This window comes from Triplophysa rosa, linkage group LG4 (assembly GCF_024868665.1).
Source record: "Triplophysa rosa linkage group LG4, Trosa_1v2, whole genome shotgun sequence".
Lineage (NCBI taxonomy): Eukaryota > Metazoa > Chordata > Actinopteri > Cypriniformes > Nemacheilidae > Triplophysa > Triplophysa rosa.
In genome coordinates this window covers 9,353,845-9,373,009 of record NC_079893.1, presented here as the reverse complement: position 1 = coordinate 9,373,009, position 19,165 = coordinate 9,353,845, and the positions used below count along the sequence as shown (strand labels likewise).

Genomic DNA, 19,165 nt, shown 5'->3' with positions numbered 1-19,165 from the left:
TGAATTGGCCTACCCAGAGGAAATCTCCTAGATATCTCCTAGATGTCTCAGTTATTCCTCATAGGCAATAAAACATTAAACAGAGATAAAGTGGACAATTTTATCATTATGTTATTTTATTCACTTGATCCACTTGATTCAATGAAATTTCCTCTGGGTATCCCCATATTTTGAGTGACTACCTAATTGTTTTATTTTGAGTAACTGCTTGAATTTACATTGTTCATTTCCAACATAATATTTCTTTTTTCACCCTTAATAACGAAATGTATTGTATTTGAAACGTTTTTATCATTTTTAGTGGGCGTTTATTTTTTCAAAAAATACCCTGTCTTTATGCTGGGATTTTCTCTATCAGGTTCCTCTGCCGCCCCCTAGGAGAGAGAGCTATCACATGACTCCTAACCCCCCCTCTTACAGCTCCCTCCCACTTCTGTCAGACACCACCCTCTCTCTCCCACACAGTGATGATATTATTACTACAGGCACCATCAAATCTAGTGCCACCTCCTCATACTCTTACTCTAAGACCACCCGAACCTCGGGAGCCCACCTCGAGGAGCCCCCGTTCTCTCAACAGGCCAGTGCTAATAGTTTTATCACACGAGTTCTAGAGAACAAATTGTCCTCAACAAAATTCACCTCCGACAACCTGAAACCAGAATCCCAGGTTAATGCTAACAAGGCCGTTACGAATAAACCCGACCCAAAATCTAAACCATTCACTCAGAGTTCATCCGCAAGTTCGCTCTCCACACCTCCACAGCGAGACTACGCATCAGATACACACGTAGCCTCTCTCTCCATCCAGTTAGCTCCCCGCAGCCCAGAACCCCAACCAGAGACCCAGTCAGGGCCTGAGACCGGACCCAGGAGAAATGCACTGGATCTACCCCCGGTTGTACCACCAAGACCAGCGGGCATTGTGGTGGTATTACTGTCATCTCATTGATTTGTGTACACTTGTGTTTCTGAAACTAACAGACTCTAAACAGCGAAGATTCACTCTCACTGGATTGGACAGACTGAACACACAAGTGTGTAAACTGTTAATTGTGTCATTCTATGAAGCAAATGCCTTTCCGAGTTTGATAAGGTGATTTATTTAAGATATATGTGTTGCGTTGTGCCATGCCAAGATAAATGATACGTTTCATTATGTTCAATACCTTTCAAAGCATGTTTTTTATGATTAGGATTATGATAATGATTTTAGATTTGTCTTTACATTTGAAGCCTTGAATAATAAACCTAAAAAGTGCTTTCTAGAAAAAGAAAAAAGCTCTGTACAGATAAGAAAAATATGTGTCATACAGAATAACCTGGGGACATAAAAATAAAATAGTTGAATTTGTGGTAATTAAATATAACAACGTAAAATGTCATAAAATGTAATTTTATTGCCATTTTACAGCAATTTGTTACATTTATTATAATTCTACCAAGGCTGCCAAACAATAAATTGCATTCAGAATAAAAGTTAGCATTTACATAATATACTGTATGTCTGTGTATTGTGCATATTTATTTTGTATTTATAAACACATACACATACACGTATAAGAAAAATATAAAATACAAAAATGAATAAACATTTATATGTAATTTAAATTATTGGTAAATATAAATATATACATGTACTGCATGTGTTTATAAAAACAAAATTAATATGCACAGTACACAGACATATATTATGTAAAACTGTATGTGATTAATCGTGATTAAACATTTGACAGCCCTTATTTTTACACATATGAGGAACTTCGATGGCAGCCATTTATAGAATGACCCAATTACACATTATTTTATTATTTTCACTCCTCTAAACTTATTATTTTCCACAGATTCACCTGCTCTTCTTCACCCTAATTTGCTCAATCTGGTTCAATTCACCCATGCCCATGTCACTTCCTGCTCACCAGCTTTGCTGTGTGTTCACTTAAATTTTTTTTCTTCCTCCCTTTTATTCCCTCTCACTCGCTTCTATTAGCGTGAGTTTTCCCCAGTTAGAAGGGGCACCAGACCACTCTCCTCTGGAGCGTCCTCCCCTGACCCAGCGGCTCGTCGGTCACCCTATAGCCGGGACTCCCCCGACTTCCTGTCTGGGCTATTGCCCAAAGCCCTCTCGCCTACGCCCTACACTTCTCTGGAACGTTCCGGACTAATGTCGGCCTCTCCTATCGCATCGCCAGTAACCGTATCGGCGCTGAGTCATTATTCATCGTCCACGGTTGGCCTGGAGGAGCTGCAGATCTGCGGCTTGGACTCCTCCCCCACGTCCACACCCACCCCGTCCCCCACACTCAGCCATGCCTCCAATGCCCTCGATGAGGTTCCCAACCCTACTGCCCCATCAGCTGCCACAGGCACTAATGTAACTATCACGCTCAACTGACAATGCTTACCTCAGTCTGATGTCACATTTGAGTCGCCTGTTTGTATGTCCTTACTAGTCTTTCAATAACGTTCAGTGTCTGACTTTGTCATTAACATTAATATGTCAGCTTACCGATATGTTTTTTCATTTAGTCCTATGGTTTAACTCTGTGTTCTATGTATGCAGTTTTACATTGTGTGCTTTTTATATGTTTCCCATTTGAAGTCAATATGAGATGACATTTCACTCGTTTCATTTGCGTAACGTGTCGTATTTCAAGTTCTCAGGACCTGAAAGCAAGTTTACAGTCAGTTGTGCAGAGCATATTTGTTTTATTAAATTTTTGGTTCTTATATTGTCATATTTATACTAGGGACGCAGCGATATGTAAATTTTGGCCGATAGCGATAGCCTACAATTCTTTATCATTGGAAGCCGATAACCGATATATTGGCCGATATACAGTATCTAAATATTAATATAAAATTCCGTAAGACTGAAACAAAAGGCAAAAAGTGTACATCTGCTTTTATTTGGAAATATTGACTGCAAAAAACAAGGTAACCATTAGTTCTCTTTTTCCCCCTGAAAATCATGTACCAAGCCTACTTTACACTAGTTAAATATTCTTTAAGATTCACTCGTTTAATTCTAAGTTGAGAATCCTCCGTATACCACATCCTTTAGAGGATGATACCTCTGGAGGACACAAGGACTCAGCCTTACGAAACGAGACACAGCTACTGTGTCCCAATTCAAACGCTGCGACCTAGAAGGTCGCGGACTTAAAAACGAGGTCTCGGACTTCAAAGCACGCAGCCCCCGAAGTCCACGAAGTGAACCGAAATGAGACGGTCTAGCCTCATGCAGGATTTCCAAGATAAATCACCTGCTGCTCCTGTCATGTGGTGACAGCAGCGGGACACAGCAGAGACATTTTTAAACGGACACGGAACCTAAATTTTTTTATTTTATTTTAGAGAATGTGACTGGTTTATGTAGTTTAAAACAGCCCAACCGTATATAAAATTAACCAGCCTTAGAAATGCACATATGTAAAACACAATAATGCATCAATAATATTAATGAACAACATTATGTATAATATAAAAACGCCAACGGGGAAAGTTTTCTGCAGATTACATACATTTATTTAACTGAAGTTTCGAATGTATATTTAACAATATGCAGCCGTTACAGGCGCAAAATTAATCTTGGGATAGCCGAGGCAGTTAAGGATCCATTCGCTGTAGCCTTGTCAGTCTGCGGAAACAATGTCACATTTTGAGGCTGACTTTGAAGTAGTGTTGTTTTTGGCGGCCTGTTTTAATTTTAGTTTTAGTCTAGTCTTTGAGTCAAGCTGTCATTTTAGTTTTTATTAGTTTTAGTCACGTTCATACTCTTTTTAGTCTAGTCAAGTTTCAGTCGACTAAAAGTCTGAGCATTTTAGTCTTATTTTAGTCAGAATTATCCATGACTATTTTCGTCTAGTTTTAGTCAACGAAAACTGATGACATTTTAGTCTAGTTTTAGTCAATGAAAATTGTATTTTAGTCTCTTTTTAGTAATGCAATTCTATTTAACCCAGTCAGTATAAGTACCTAGTAGTATAGACGAAACCAAAATTTTATTTTAGCCAAACCCATTTCAAACAAGGTTATCTTATTCCAGACACGGAAGACGTCTGCTGATTTGAATTTACGGCCATCGGTAGGGGTGGGAAGCTCTAGGCACGTCACGATGCGATTCGATTACGATTCAGAGGGCTGTGATGCGATTATAAAACAGTTCTCGATGCATCTTTTTCCTATACAAATTTTCTTTTTCTCGCTGTGTGACTATTAAAATCAAAGTATTTGTCATAACCCAGACCGATTTTACTTCCAATATCCTTTATTAATAAAACAAATGGAAGTGATTTGGCTCAACTGGAAGGTTACATTTGCAAGCATTGCAAAGAACCAACAGGAAAAGAGTGACTGCCCTCAGTGCCCTGTAGTAGCATACAGAATGCAGTAAATTAATGCAGACTTTTTTTGCACATAGCACTGCAGCTAGAGAGGTTTAAAGTTATTATAGTTCACTAAAGTATTTTTTGTCTGTGTTCAATTTAACGGCACTTTTATTTTGACGGGTCTTTGGCTAGACGCTTGAGTTTTTTTTGTTTGCCGATAGCTTCACTCAAACAGTAAACGCTCGTAAAATAAACTCTCAGAGCAGCTCTGGAGATGAAGTTCTTGTGTTCATATCCTCATACAGTGCAGACGCAAATAAGTCCTCGACCATCACTCGTGTTGTATGTTAAACTGTGCACATAATTTATTCAGACATGCAGAACAGCCAGATGACATTTAAATAACAGGATTCCGCTCCGCATCTAGGTTAAAGCATCAGACGAAATAACGTTATAACATTTCGTCTCGTCTCGTTTTGGTCAACGAAAATGAAGAGACATTTTAGTAGTTTTTATTTTGTAAACAACAATTAGTCTCGTTTTTATTCGTCAACAATATTGCATTATACATTTAATTATAGTCATCGTCACATGAGCAGCAGTTACGTTGCGACTCGTTTTCGTTACGTGATAAAGGTTCGTTGACGACCATATTTCGTCATAATTTTCGTTGACGAAAGCAACACTACTTTGAAGCAGCCTTCGAAATGGGACAGCCTTCAGTCACGCTGCAGTGACGCAATCGGTCTTGAATTGCAGCCTTCGAAGCACGCAGCCCCCGAATTGGGACACAACTGGTGTCACCAATGCGGGCTTCGATGAAGACGGGGCGAATGGGACATCTACGGACTCGTAAACTTGGTGAGCACACGCAATTTATGTCCACGAGACCGCAAGTCCACATGAAGTGCGCCAATTGGAACAGGGCCCATTTTTCCCGTCCTTAAACTTGCAAAAGTGGATTCGGACACGCCCTAAGTGCACTTGCGCCCTGCGCTTTTGACCATTAAAATAGAGCCATTAATGTTTGTTAGAAATTACCATGATATACTGTATTGCCCGCCGCCGTTAAATAACGTTTTTGTAATATGAATGCATAACGTGACCATATTCCTGTGTTAACACACTTGCCTAAATAGATTGTCCAGCATTTATATTTACACTCCTAAATGTTTATTTGTTGTTGTTATGTGATCTAACAGTTTTAACCAACATCATTATTTCTGCCATTATTACAGATGCACCAACATCTGTTAACTTTTTTGTTACTCTAAATAATGATAATTACTTTTCTGTAATGATGTCTAGAACATTCGGTGTCTGTGTATGTATAGTACAGTCATGTGCTGTTTTGTGTGCTCTGGTGTCTCTCATACTTCTAACATCTTGTTGTTCCATGTTCCATAAACATTCAGAGCTGTTTGACTTGAAATGAATCCACAAAACTGCACTTCTTACAATTCCTTCTCTTATAAACTGTTTTAGGGTCGGATGACAATGAATGGCAGCTCTCACTCTCAGAGGCCCTTCTCTCCACCTGCGTGCCCCCCTCCTCCCCCGAACTTTAGCCCAGGACTGATAAAGGTCCGGCAGGGAAGGAGTTCAGGTGAGTGGAGCAGTCTGTTTTTTTTATAAACAGTTTTTAATCTTTTATCGATACTGCCTCCGTGAATATATTTTTTAGAAATTATACATTTTAAGGATTCTGTGTGAATTGTAAGTGTACCTTTACCCCATTTGGACTCCACAAGTTACTGCCTCTTGCAAATGTACGTATGTGGTGTGATTATAAAGCTTTATAAACACAGGGAGTCATCATGTTTTCCCTAGCTTCAGTTGTCTCTTTGTCTTTCTTTTGACCGAGTCCCAGTTTTAGTGCTCTGATTTAATGGATTTTTGATGCACAGTTCTTGTCTTGTTAGGATGCTGGTATTGGCAGCTCGCTGCACAGTTCAGTCCTCAGGATATGATGCATTTACAGCCATTAAGCCAGACCGGAGCGATCGTTACTCGAACAAGATAGATTTGAGGAAAGGCTAAAGCCTTTGTCTGACTACTGTTGCAGTCATTTAAAGAAACATGCTGACAAATCTTTAGTCTAAGTGTTACCTCTGCTCATTTCTTTGATAAAATGTGCAAATATATTAAGAAATTAATGTAGCTAAGCTGTCCTATTTATGCTGTGTCTTAAAGGGGTCATATGACATGGCTAATACAAATATTACTGTTTGTTTTAGATGTAATGCAATGTGTATACATTTAAGGTTAAAAAAGCTGTATTTTCCACATACCGTGCATGTTTGTATCTCCTCTTTGCCCCGCCTCTCTGAAACGCGCGGATTGTGCTATGATTGGCCAGTTAACCAGTGCGTAGTGATTACGGTTGTCACGGTACCATAAACATGTCTTACGATACTATACCAGCTGAAGTATCTCGATACCAAGTAGTATCACGATGCCGTGCCATATAATTCAAATCTATACAAAAAACACAGATTTAGATGAAACATTTTGTATTTACTATAGTAAACTGTATTATACTTTGCACTAGAATATGTTGTTGTATTAACTGTAGTAATTGGATAAATTGTAGCAAATACATTTACATTTAGTCATTTGTAAATACTATAAATACTGTAGTATACTTAAATATTTACTATGATAAGACTCAAAAACACTAGTATCTATGAGTTTTAGTAGTTTACTGTAGTAAATACTAAAGTACACTAGATCATTTTTCATAGGAACTAATTCAAATGTTGGACAAATTTAATTGATACAGCAGTCTTTATAAAGGGAAATATTAGGCTTACTTTAAATGCAGAACTGAAACGGCCAGTAGGTGGCGTCAATTTTCCACTGAGTTAGTGAATCATTTAACCAACTCCTTCAAATCGCCAATTTGAATCATTAACTTGTCCGAGACATTCAAAACACACATTCATTTTGGAGATAAACACCGCAAAAAGGCAGATGTAAGTGTTCAAATAAATATTAATGCACATATGCAACATTAACTACGATACTACCATTTCAAAAATAGAGAGGCATCGCTGGTATTTTGAAGCTTTAGCATCGCGATGCTACCGTAGCACCGGTACACCGTGCAACCCTAGTAGTGATTGGTCGAATACTGCAAGCATGACGGAAATGTAACGCCTCTTACCATATTTGGAACATCAGGTTCCGAAGCAATTGTACTGACAGGTACGCCCACCTTACTCGCGTATACATTTGGGCGGTCTTAGTCAACTCATACCACGAACTGACGTAGATTTGTGGGGTGTGGTTACACGAGGCGTTTCAGGCAGGTCTGGGTGAGCATTCGCTTTTAGATAGAATGCATCTTTTGTTTCCCACACTTTCATTTTTGCAATTTTACCTTTCTAATACATGCATGGGCAACTTATAACACACCAAGACACAGAAAAATATGTATTCGCACCATTTGACCCCTTTAATGATTAGTCAGAGTAAGAGCAATGTGCCATGTCAGTATTTTTATGAAAATGTTCAGCACCTGCTATGCTGAAACATGTCTTTTATTTTCTATTCCTTGTTACTCTTTCTCTTTTAATCTATTTTATAATCCTTCTTTAAACCCCAACCAGCCTACTGTGTGCTTATTGTTTATTGTTGGCGCATTTACAGAAATGAACAAAATTATTTATCTGTGTTCTTGCCTCAATCCGAGTGTCTATTGTAAAAGCACAAGCAATGTGACAGTCAGACATACATGTATAGTGTCAATCTCTCTCTCCCTCTCTCTCTCTCCCTCTCTCTCTCTCTCTCTCTCTCTCTCTCTCTCTCTCTCTCTCTCTCTCAGAGGGCTCAGAGACAGTGAGGAGAGATACTGTGGTCTCTGGTCAGACAGTGGTCAGTAGTTCTGTGCCTATTGCTCGTTTCTCAGAGGAAGAGAAGAAGGTGTCCATCGTAAAAGCTCCCCATTACGAAGGCATTGGACCAGTGGACGAGTCAGGCATTCCCATCGCCATCCGCACGGTGAGTGATATCCAGGCGTTTTGGGGAGAGAAGATTGAAGTTACCGATATTGATAAATCAGATTCATGTTTGACTGTTTTTAAGTGCTACAAACTGATTATCAAACATATTTGCTAGTCAGGAGTGATGATAACTATTCAAAACAAACAACAAAAGTAATAAGCATTACACCTAACCAAACGAAACGCAACAAATTTCCAGGGACAAGCAATGCAAAGACAAGACGCAGTTGCGACCATTTAAAATATTTGTATTTGTGGAAAATGTAATGTTGAATGTTGCGCGTCGCACAAATATAAATCAAACCAAATGTACTGTCACGTATCATTGTTTAAGGCCATGTTTAGGGGAAAAACAACCCTTCAATGTCCTCTCTAGTTGTTATTGATCATTTCTGGAAAAAAGAGATAAACCATTAATAATGTGTTCTCAGGCCAGTGTACTTGATTTGTGTTGAGGTTGTTTTGACATTTGATTTTCTCATTGTGGTTGGAGGAATGCTTTTGAGCTCGGAGCAATTCAGATTGTCTGTGATTGTGTGTGTCTGTGTTTGTTTGTGTGTGCGCTGAGGAGAACATTCCTGTCTCTTTCCAAGCACGTTACTATGATACTCTCTCTCTCATTCTCTCTCTTCCTCTCTGTGTCTGTGCATGATTGTGACTTTGATGGTTGTCAGGTGATGACAAACGCTGTTAAATATTTGTTTGGTCAAGCAACGAACTGACAAGGCATCTCTTTTTGCTTGCGTGTGTGTTTGTGCTTCTATTCAGACCGTGGACAGACCCAAGGACTGGTACAAGACCATGTTCAAACAGATCCACATGGTTCATAAAGCAGGTGTGTATGATGTGACCGAGTGGACGTGTACACACAACATGGGCAGCCTGCAGTATCCATTTTAATTGACTAAAACAAACATACAGGCATGTACAGTAGGCCTCTATGTAGTAATGTTTTTTATTTTATCCGTACATGTGTTTAATTCTGTGTGTTTTTCAGATGATGACTATGCAGACACATATAATGCCACATATGCAGTCATAAAAAATGGTGAGTATGGCAAAAAAAACAACCATCAGGGTATATCGGCTTTAAATGTAACAGTGTGTTATAAGATGATCCATATGTGCGTTGTTGCATGATATCCAAGTGTTTAAAGTACGTTTGAATAATGTAATATAGATTGAATAGGTGATTCAATTTAATGCTAAAAAAGTCAAAAAAGTATAAATGTGTAAAGCGGGTGGGGCTCCTATGAAACGGACAATGACAAATGACTGTATGTTTTCCAGCTTATTACTCGTCTTCTTAGTGAATGAAGTAATAACTGTATATAAAAATATTTTATTGAAATTATTGAATTATGTGAGAAGAAATGGTCTGAAGAAATAAATATAACTGTCTTATTTATGCTGTGTCATACAAATTTCATTGTTCAGAATGAGTCTGTATGAAAGCATTGTGTCAGCATTTCAGCTGTTAGAAATGACCAGCGAAATGTCAGTGTCAAGTCTAGAGATGTCATTTAGTCTGCTAGTCTATTGCAGTAAATAACGGATGTGAAATGTCTATTTGAAATACTACTTTATGCAAGTTAAAAAGACATCTCTTTGTAGAAATCTGTGAAGGAACTTGCTTGTTTGACAGTTTAGCAGTTGTTTTCATGTCTTTTATTTTGAAACTTGTATTCTATATTATGGTTATGTTGTAATTTCCTGTTGTGGTCTTGTGCATGTTAACCCTGTTAGTTTGTGAATCCCTGTGTTTTCCAATGTTGTTTGGTTCAATGCACATTAAATATACAAATATATATTTTAAAAAATGTAATATTCATATTGAAAAAGTATACTTAAATACCCTACCCATCAGAATCCAGCATATCAACTGCATTTTTCTCCTCTACAGAGTCCTAAACAGATTTACATGTTTCATTAACCGCTCATATTAACGATATTCATGTTTCTTTCATAGACAACTACCCCGATGTTCAGGCCCACCCTCCACCTCGAACACACACCTACCGGCCTCTCTCCAGAAATACCTCAGACCCAGATGGTGCCGCTCAACGGGAGCTCTCGCCGTCCCCGGTGCCCCCGCCGCCCCCTCCGATGCCCTCTCTCCTTCAGCTCCGCTCACGAGACATGGACAGGGAAAGAGAGCTGTCGCATGACCCGTAAGACACCCATTACACGTTCTGTTGTCTAGACATCTGACTACAGATTTGTTTTGATGTCGCTCTGAATTGGGAATGTCTTCAGAAACGAATGGGGCCCTCCGGAACGGAAAGTGGACACACGGAAATACAGGGCGGAACCACGGAGCATCTTTGATTATGAGCCTGGAAAATCATCCATCCTTGAGCAGGAGAGGCCTGTGAGTGATCTTATTCAATTTAATCGTTTCAGAGATTATAAATCATAAATTGAATCGAATTTGGAAGCCTCACAATGTGTGAACTTCCTAAGGTCAACAGGCACTTGATTTTCTTTCATGTTGTAATAATAATTCAGTGTTATTTATTGAAACACTGTTTCAGTCTATTCAATCTCAGAATCAAGCACACAGGGTCAGTCATCTAAACATATTAGACTTTGTAGATTCAGTTGCTGTGTCAGCAGATGTTTGCCTTTAAATTATTTTTTAGCTCAGAGCTTGTGGCCCAGAAACTGGTCTTTGTGACCCGAAGGCTGTTGTTCTTCACAATCCACTACATATTTTGCCATTCAATCAACTCTTTATTTAATTGTTTATAATACAGTAGGATATTGATTCAGATTTATGTCTCAGGCCTGATTCACTGCTTTTTACAATGTCCAAACCTCAATTTTCTGGCCTGCAGATTCCTGACTAGGTTCCCTTCTCATTGTCATGGACCATTTGACCAAATAATGGAATGTTAGCTTGTGTTGCCAGGAGCTTGCTAATCGTGAGCAATGTGTTGTTGAAACAGACTTTCTTTTCAGTCGTTTGATTTGTTTTATGTAGAAGGCGGTTTATGTTGAATATTCATTCATGTCTTTTTATACCGTAAAGGGATAGTTCACCCAATAATTAAAATAGTTTAATTTAAAACCTGTATACGACTCTTTTTTTCTGCAGAACACAAAATATTTTAAAGAACCAAACAACCCCATTAACTTCTGTTGTATGGACATAAAACCCCTGAGACATTTCTCAAAATATCTTCTTTTGTGTTAGACAGAAGAATGAGTCATATACATGTTTTGAACCACATGAGGGTGCATAAATGATGACAGAATTTGTGAACTATCCCTTTAAAATACATGCACTCAACTGCTGTACATACTGTATATTCAACATGTTGTTGGGAATCGCAGGAATCATTTGTGGTTGTTTGTGTTTATAAGTTAGAATGGGTTGAGGATTTTATTCTCACAGTTACTACACAGTTAAGCACTTTTTTATGTAGTTTTTATTTTTGACACAAAAATATGTTGCTATTTATCATATTTGTTGTGAGGGGCAAATAGAAATCCTCTTCTTCTTGTGGAAGCATAGACAATTCTTTAATGTAGAGCCCTGGCAGATGTGTGTGCTTGTGACACCATAAGCAGGTTTGAATCCTGCCTGCAACGTGTTCTGTTTCATTCCACTCTGCCCAATACATTTCTGCCACACCCTTTTAAAAGCCAATAAACAAAGTGAAAAATAATGTTATAATGATCTAGTGTTTCTGTCTTCGTTTAAAGGCAGTTGTTGAACTTGATGCTGTTTTGCAATGCAGATGCAAAATGCTGGAAGGGTGTCAGACAAAGAGGTGCGGTCGTAGGGAACAACGAAACGGAAATGTCAGAAAGCTGAATCATAGCACTGCCATCAGCAGAAATACAGTGGATGTGGCAGTGTTAGATGCCCCAGGTGGCAAAACGAGTGGGCAGCTTTCGCAGCATGTCCAAACATGGCTTTAGGAGGAAAGTGAGAGAGAGATACATGGTCGCAAAAGGCAACCTGTCGCCCTCTAGTGGACAGTTATAAACACAATCCAATGATTAATTGTTATAAGTATTATTTGTTATGTTTTGCATCATATTGATTTACTGTGTATGTGTGTGAGATTGCGTTCAGTACCCACAACGACTTTCTCCTTTCATTCTTTACCCATCATGCCTTGCAGCAAGTTGTGCGTTTCCTAACTGCTTTTCTCTCATTCTTTTCCTTTCTTATTTTCTCTGTGTACCTCTCTTCTATGTTGCTTCTTGCTCTAGACGTTTGATTTAAATCCAGATGACATAGATTTAGAGAACGAGCCTTGGTTTAAATTCTTTTCCGAGCTGGAGTTTGGACGGCCGGTAAGTTGAGTGAGGGTGCAGCAGGCTGGCATGCTGTAGGCCGTAATCTCCTTGTCCCGTACACACGTCATGGTGTTGTGACAAGCATATGTGTGTACAGTGTGTGTAGTTTTTTTACTTAAGGTGTACTGGCTATAAAGCTCTCCTTTGACCAACAAAGGAGTCTGTTTGCACACTGATAAAAGAAAAATGGCATTTCACATCACCTTAAAGGCCCTGATATACTCACAGCAAGGTTCCACTCTCAGTGTTGGAAGAAAGTAAGCAGGTTTGTTTTGGCCTTATGTTGTTCTAAATGACATCACATCGGTTTGTTCTTCAATTTGGCTTGAAGTGTATCAGGGCCTTTTAACTTGCACAATAACAATGCTTGTGACAGCGGGTGAGACATCAGACACAAATTATATGTCTGATGTCTAACCCCAAGGCTAATACCCCAAGTACACCAGTCACGCTTTGTTCTCAAAACTAACCGAAGGTTAACATTATTTGTGCTGGTGCTCTGTTTTTTGGAGTAAAAACATCCATTTGTTGCCTTATAATCAGACTTTAAATGAATTCCTTGGGATATCATGCAGTAAGCCTGCTCACACAGCTTATAGCTGCAAAACTGTGCTGTCTATAAGAAATATTTCTATATTTCTATATAGACGTTGGATAAAACAGTGGGCCCTGAAAGATTTACCCACCTCAACCACAGCTCAAAAATACATGAATATCCTTTAAATAAAACTCAATGCAACATTAAATAACATTTATTGAAAATAACTTTAAGCAAAAAATTTCACTTGAAGAAGTAAGATTTTAAATGTTAAAAGTTAGAACACCTCAGTAAACCTAAATTCATTTCATGCATTTTATGTGTGGCTTATGTGTGCAAATACATTTAGGTGCTTACTGCAAACTCATAAATCAAGTGTTAATCACAGTTTCTCCATCTATAAACACATTGGTTAACTTATTTACTGGTTAACTTTGCTGCCACCTTGTGTAAGCAAGTGGAATATCTGAGATCTTACATAAAATGCCCCTTCCAGACTGCAAATGCAGTTTCGTGATCATCGTTTTTTTTCCATGTTTGGGAAAGGTAAGTGATGCACATGTGGTCACATTCTTCACCTCAAAAACTTGAAACCTACCAAGATGTGGGTCTCAATTGTTCACGCTTTGCTTTCGCACTGTTTGTGTGTCTTTTGTGTGATCTCTCGGTTTCTCCATACTCTAACTTTGTCACTCTCTCCACATGTGTCCTTTTTTCCCATGATGCACCTGCTTCTCCACCTGTCCACCTCATCTTCACTCCTCTCCACCTCTCCGCTGTTCCTTTTGGTGGGGGGCTTCTAGCCTCCTAAAAAGAGGTTGGATTATAATCCTGACTACTCCACGCGTGCTGTGGCGCAGGTAAATGTACCTCCTGTCCATCCACTGACCTTTCCATACAGTTTGCTGTTCTACTGTCATCTTTTGCCTCGTCTTTTTTCTATTTTTTTCTTATTTACTATTCATCTCTCATTTCTGCACTATGCTTAGTAGTATGATTTGGGAAACTCAAAGTCAGATTTTCTTGAGTATGCCTCAATTTTTTACATATCTTCTTATTTACGCTTTGCTTATTTTCTGTATGTGTGAATAAGCGTATGTGTGAGTGAAGCTTGCGATTTCAATACTTTGGAAAGTTTGCAATACATCCAGTCTGTTGTTATCGCAAAATCAACCCCTGCATAACAGTTATTTTGCATGCTCTTATTTGCTGTCATATTTGATTTCTGTAACCTTTTGGTTTTTATCTTGATTTGTTTTTACACTGTAATGTTGACTTTTTTTATTGACAAGGTGTTCATGTTGAATGGGTTGATTGGAGAATATCTGAATATGTGAACTATTATTTACTGTATTGCATTTGAGAAGGATTTTTTATAGCTTAAAAACTTTTCACTATTGTGTTTTATGTCTGAAGCAAAACAGACATGCACTTCCCTTTAACTGACTTTTTAAAGCTTTCTATCTGACCTGTGATCAGTATTAAAAATGGTGTTGTCACTATTGCCATTCCCTCTTTGTATCAAAGTCGCACATGGATGAGCCAGAATAAACAGAGCAGGCTGCTGTATTGTGTTCAGATTGGTTGTAATTCACCCCTGGCTGTTTCAAAGGGAAGGAGGCGTGGCGCATTTGAACCGCATAATAGACCCAGGCCTTTTGACTGGCTACCATGTGCTGCCTCTGTACTGTTTTGTTCGCTGGCTTTTGTTGGTCTCCATGTTAGATATTGTGGGGCCCCATTTCTCTTTCATTCTTGCAGGAGGTCCCGGTTCATTTTCACAGTCCTTCAAGGTGGTGTAGAGAGACGTGAAACACTTGTCAGTCACAGCTGTCTTTGCGCATGCGGGGGGAAGGTTTTGAGCGTGGCGCAGGATGGGAGAGTAACGTTATGCTTCTTTGTTCCCATGGATCTCACTCATCCCTTTTGTTATCTTCTCTCTTTCAGTCATCACTTTATTTCTCACCTTTGGAACGGCCTGAGAGGCCTTCAAGGTAAGATCCTCTTGTGTTATTGGCCCTGCTTTTCTCCCTAAGACTGTTTCATTTCCTAGAGAGATTTTTATTGGTTATCCATTGGAGGGCAGAAGCTGAGCATCCTCAGTGTAATGTAATGTCTTCATGTACGTAAAAGATCTGCCACTTTGTATTGGTGTGTGCATGTGTGTGTATTGTTGTGTCCACTTCACATTCTCACACTGGCATTTGTATGTGTGCTTGAATCTCATCATCTCTACCTCATATTTTTTCTTTAGCTTTAATGACACATGCTGTCTATATATTAGTTGGCATGAGAAGTCTCAGGTCTTTATAATGGGTAGTGGACAATGCAGTCATAGTCAAGGAATTGTCATTGTATTTACTAGGGGTGTCACAATATACCACTATTTACAATAACTGTGATATTAAAAACATTTATTATTGATAATGTGTTAATTTTCCACAGAAGATAATATCACCCATTTAAAGACTTGTCTTAAGAGCTGCAATGGTTACAAACTGTCTTTTTCTGTCTCACTAAACTATTTTGAGTGTGATTTATTGTTTAAAAAAGGAAACACAAAAATAAAAGTTACAAAATTAAAGCTAAAACCTGTTAAAATAATTTATGTCACAATAATATTGTTATAGGGAATTCTTTTGGCCATGATAAATGTGTAGTAAAAATTTGACATTAACCCTAATATGTACTAGGTGATATATTGACTGTAGCTGTTGTTTTTTTATTTTTGATCCAGTCATCAAATTACTGTATCAGTTAAAAATGTAATTGAATTTGAAATTTTTTACTAAAACATAATTAAAATTATACAGGTTTGCCATTACTGGTTCATTTTTATATTCTTAAGTGATGTTTAGAAATAATTCCCCTGAAAATTATTTCAGGGCAATATTGTTTTATATATACTGTATATATATATATATATAATATTCTAATGATTGAAGTCAAAACAAGGTTTTACTTTGTTTATTTATCTTCAACATTGTTCTCGGATTTGTAGTTCTGCAAGCGACTACAGGAAAAGACGAAAGTCAGAGCCATCTGTCACTCAAGCCAACACAGGAAGTGAGCAGAATGCCCGCCCAGTGGACTCTTATAAAGCACAGACACTGAAGAAGCCCACCATCCGCTCATCCCCCTCATCACCATCCAGAGCCAAAGGTAAATTCTTGCTCGCAAAATGACGCACGCAAATAAATGGCACAGACAGACTGATCTAATCTTTTTGGGTTAATGATTTTTTAGCTATGCATTAAAGACTTTGCCTTATGGCACCTTCAACATTATTTTCTGCAGACGCACTAATTTTGTATTGTTGCCAATTTCTGGTCGAGTGGTTTATACATCAATTCTGTTCGGTTTGATTTACACCAGAAACCGAAAGGACTCAATTTTCTCTCTGTATAATAGCAATGCAGGTGTTTTTTTTTTGTGAACGAACATAGTAATGTGATACTCACATTCTCTCGTACACTTACCTTTTCTTACTAACTATCATCTTTACTGTTATCTGTTTTCTCTTTTTCTCACTTTCTGTCAGATAAGCTCACTAACCAGCTTTCCTGTCTCCTCTTTGTCATGCTGCAATGGATGTTGTTTTGATTCACAGCTGGAGACACTAGCGAGTCGCTCTCTTCCTGTATGAGCTCTCCAGGTATGGAGCATCCATCCTCCCATCTCTCCACAGATTCACTCTCTATCTCCACGCCAACCTGGCGTAGCTCCAAGCGCTCCATCTGCTTTAAGAACGGATGGCATACAAGCCGACACGAAACTGCAGAGACTTGGAGCAGCGCTGATGACAAATCCGCCGTGACCCCTTCGTCACCACGGCTGAAATCACGCAGCTGTGATGATCTGCTGTCTGATGGACATGGTGCTAGCAACGACGGGAGAACGTCGAACTCTGTGACTACCATTCGCTCTGAAAGTGCTGGTTCATTGCTTGACGAAGATGCCACACAGCAGCCTCAAGTACAAAGTCTTACCTCATCCCCCAGGGGTCGCCGACATCACAGACATAAGATGCCACATGATAGCCCAGGTTTCCTTCAGCTTTACAAGAAGATGCACCACATTGACCGGGAGCAGCTCTTGCCCTCCGAGGTGATTCGTTCTGTACGTGCACGAATCCTTGAGTTGGAACGCCAACAGCAACAGCAAAGGCACAACCTTCATGGCTGGGCGTCTTTAGGTCACGAGGTGCCACGACAAATGGTACCCAACCGGATATCAGCATATGAGCAGCTTATCCAGAAATCAAAGTCCATGCCGGATCTTGGTGATGACAATGCCCCTTCAGGCACCACCACTCCAGGGTCCTCGAGGGCCAGCAGCTGTCCGAAGCGACGCTTTTCTGTTGAATCGCTTTTGGAAGAGGAGGACAGTCCAGAAAAGGCACAAAGTCCCCCAGAGGGTCAGCCAAGAGCGGGACCAGACAGCAATAACCTGGTGCCGGTTCACAGAAAGAACCAGCATCAAGATTACTCGGACAGCGAGCAGGATGCATGTGCTTCCGAAATGAGTGACATTCACATAGAAGGATCTTCATTGTGCAGTGAGAGCGACCTGGACCATTGCTCCCTCACCTCATCAGAGAGCTTTTACGGTTCTGGGCAACATCACCATCATGGACATCATCACCATGGGCATCACTTCCACCATCACCATCACGTGCACCAGAGCGTGGGTCAGAGTCAAGGTTACCAACATCGCCACCTCATCAGCTCCTGTAAGGGTCGCTGTCCAGCTTCGTATACTCGATTCACTACCATGTTAAAGCATGAGCGCCAACTGGAAAGGGCTAGGCAAGACTCCCAGCCTGGTACACCTCCGTTAGGCCAGCAGTCACCCGGTGAGTCAGGCCTCTCCAAACTTGCCTTCCTGGTCAGCCCCGTGCCTTTCCGCCGGAAACGAGGCTCCCCACCCACGCAGCGACGACACTGCAGAGGTGGACGGCCAAAATCCAAAGCCGCAATTTACGAGGCATTAGATGCAGCGCTGCAGGACATATATGACCACTTAAGGGCAGAAAAGGGGCAGGGTCCAGCAAGGCTGCCAGATGATAACATACTGCGCCGGCTACTGGAAGAGTTGCTACCAGACGTGCCCAAGCGTAGCTCCTCTTTGCGGGTCCAGAGAGGGTCTGGCTCCCCCTCCTTGTCCCATGTCCACCAGCCTTATCATGGAGCCCACCAATGTGCCTCCTTACAACAGCAACACCACCATGCAGACGCCTCCAACAACAACCAGCATGCTAATGCTAATGCTAATTCTATTGCGCACTGCTACTCAGGTGCAACTTCACTATCCCTCACTATCATTATTGCAGAGTCCTCATGTCATTACCTCAGATATTCCCAACCAGACACATGGGAACACTTTCATTTCTTTTCCGCTAGTCAGTATGCCTCTTTGTCAATCCTTTTATCTGGAGCTTTATTTTTGAACAAATAAAGTTTTGTTCAAGTGTACTGGTAGGCTAAACTTCTCTCAAACTAAAAAATAAGAAAGTATATATTTCTATATTTCTGAGAAACTTTTATGTACTCCTCAGAAATATAGTGTATCTACTTCTCAGAAAAATACTAAAAATTACATTTAAAGGGGAATTTAGCTGAAAAATTAAAATTCTGCCATGAATTACTCTCCCTCCAGTCGTTCGACAAGCCTAGGACATCCGTTCATCTTCAAAGCGCAGAATGTCAGTTACGTTGCTGTCTATGGGCGGGAGTCACAAAGCTCCCGAAGCTCATCAAAGCTATCTGAATTTGCGTTGCAAAGATAACGGATGTCCTAGGCTTGTCGATTGACTTGAAGGTGATTAATTCATGGCAGAATTTTCATTTTTCAGCAGCGATCCCCTTTAAGTGCACTTGACTTATACTGACAGAACATTCTAAGTATATCTGGCCTATAATTTAATTATACTTTTAAGTATTTACCTTGTATACTTCCGTAGATTAAGTATTTTTAAGGAT

The 19,165-nt window shown here is 39.7% G+C and overlaps 1 protein-coding gene across 10 annotated transcripts in view; it reads left to right on the top strand.

Moving 5' to 3' along the window:
• The window catches only part of LOC130552633 (sorbin and SH3 domain-containing protein 2-like), a 69,557-nt gene that overhangs the window by 38,119 nt on the left and 12,273 nt on the right, over positions 1 to 19,165 (top strand). For 6 of the 10 annotated variants that reach the window (XM_057331044.1, XM_057331043.1, XM_057331041.1 and 3 more), the window contains 12 exons: positions 1,991 to 2,374; positions 5,817 to 5,937; positions 8,158 to 8,333; positions 9,104 to 9,170; positions 9,333 to 9,383; positions 10,305 to 10,506; positions 10,592 to 10,706; positions 12,560 to 12,643; positions 13,988 to 14,044; positions 15,132 to 15,178; positions 16,186 to 16,346; positions 16,795 to 18,480. In XM_057331044.1, coding sequence (XP_057187027.1) covers positions 1,991 to 2,374; positions 5,817 to 5,937; positions 8,158 to 8,333; positions 9,104 to 9,170; positions 9,333 to 9,383; positions 10,305 to 10,506; positions 10,592 to 10,706; positions 12,560 to 12,643; positions 13,988 to 14,044; positions 15,132 to 15,178; positions 16,186 to 16,346; positions 16,795 to 18,480 — 3,151 coding nt within the window. The remainder of the gene's footprint in view (positions 1 to 1,990; positions 2,375 to 5,816; positions 5,938 to 8,157; positions 8,334 to 9,103; positions 9,171 to 9,332; positions 9,384 to 10,304; positions 10,507 to 10,591; positions 10,707 to 12,559; positions 12,644 to 13,987; positions 14,045 to 15,131; positions 15,179 to 16,185; positions 16,347 to 16,794; positions 18,481 to 19,165) is intronic. The other 4 variants (XM_057331045.1, XM_057331047.1, XM_057331046.1 and 1 more) reach the window with 3 other exon arrangements.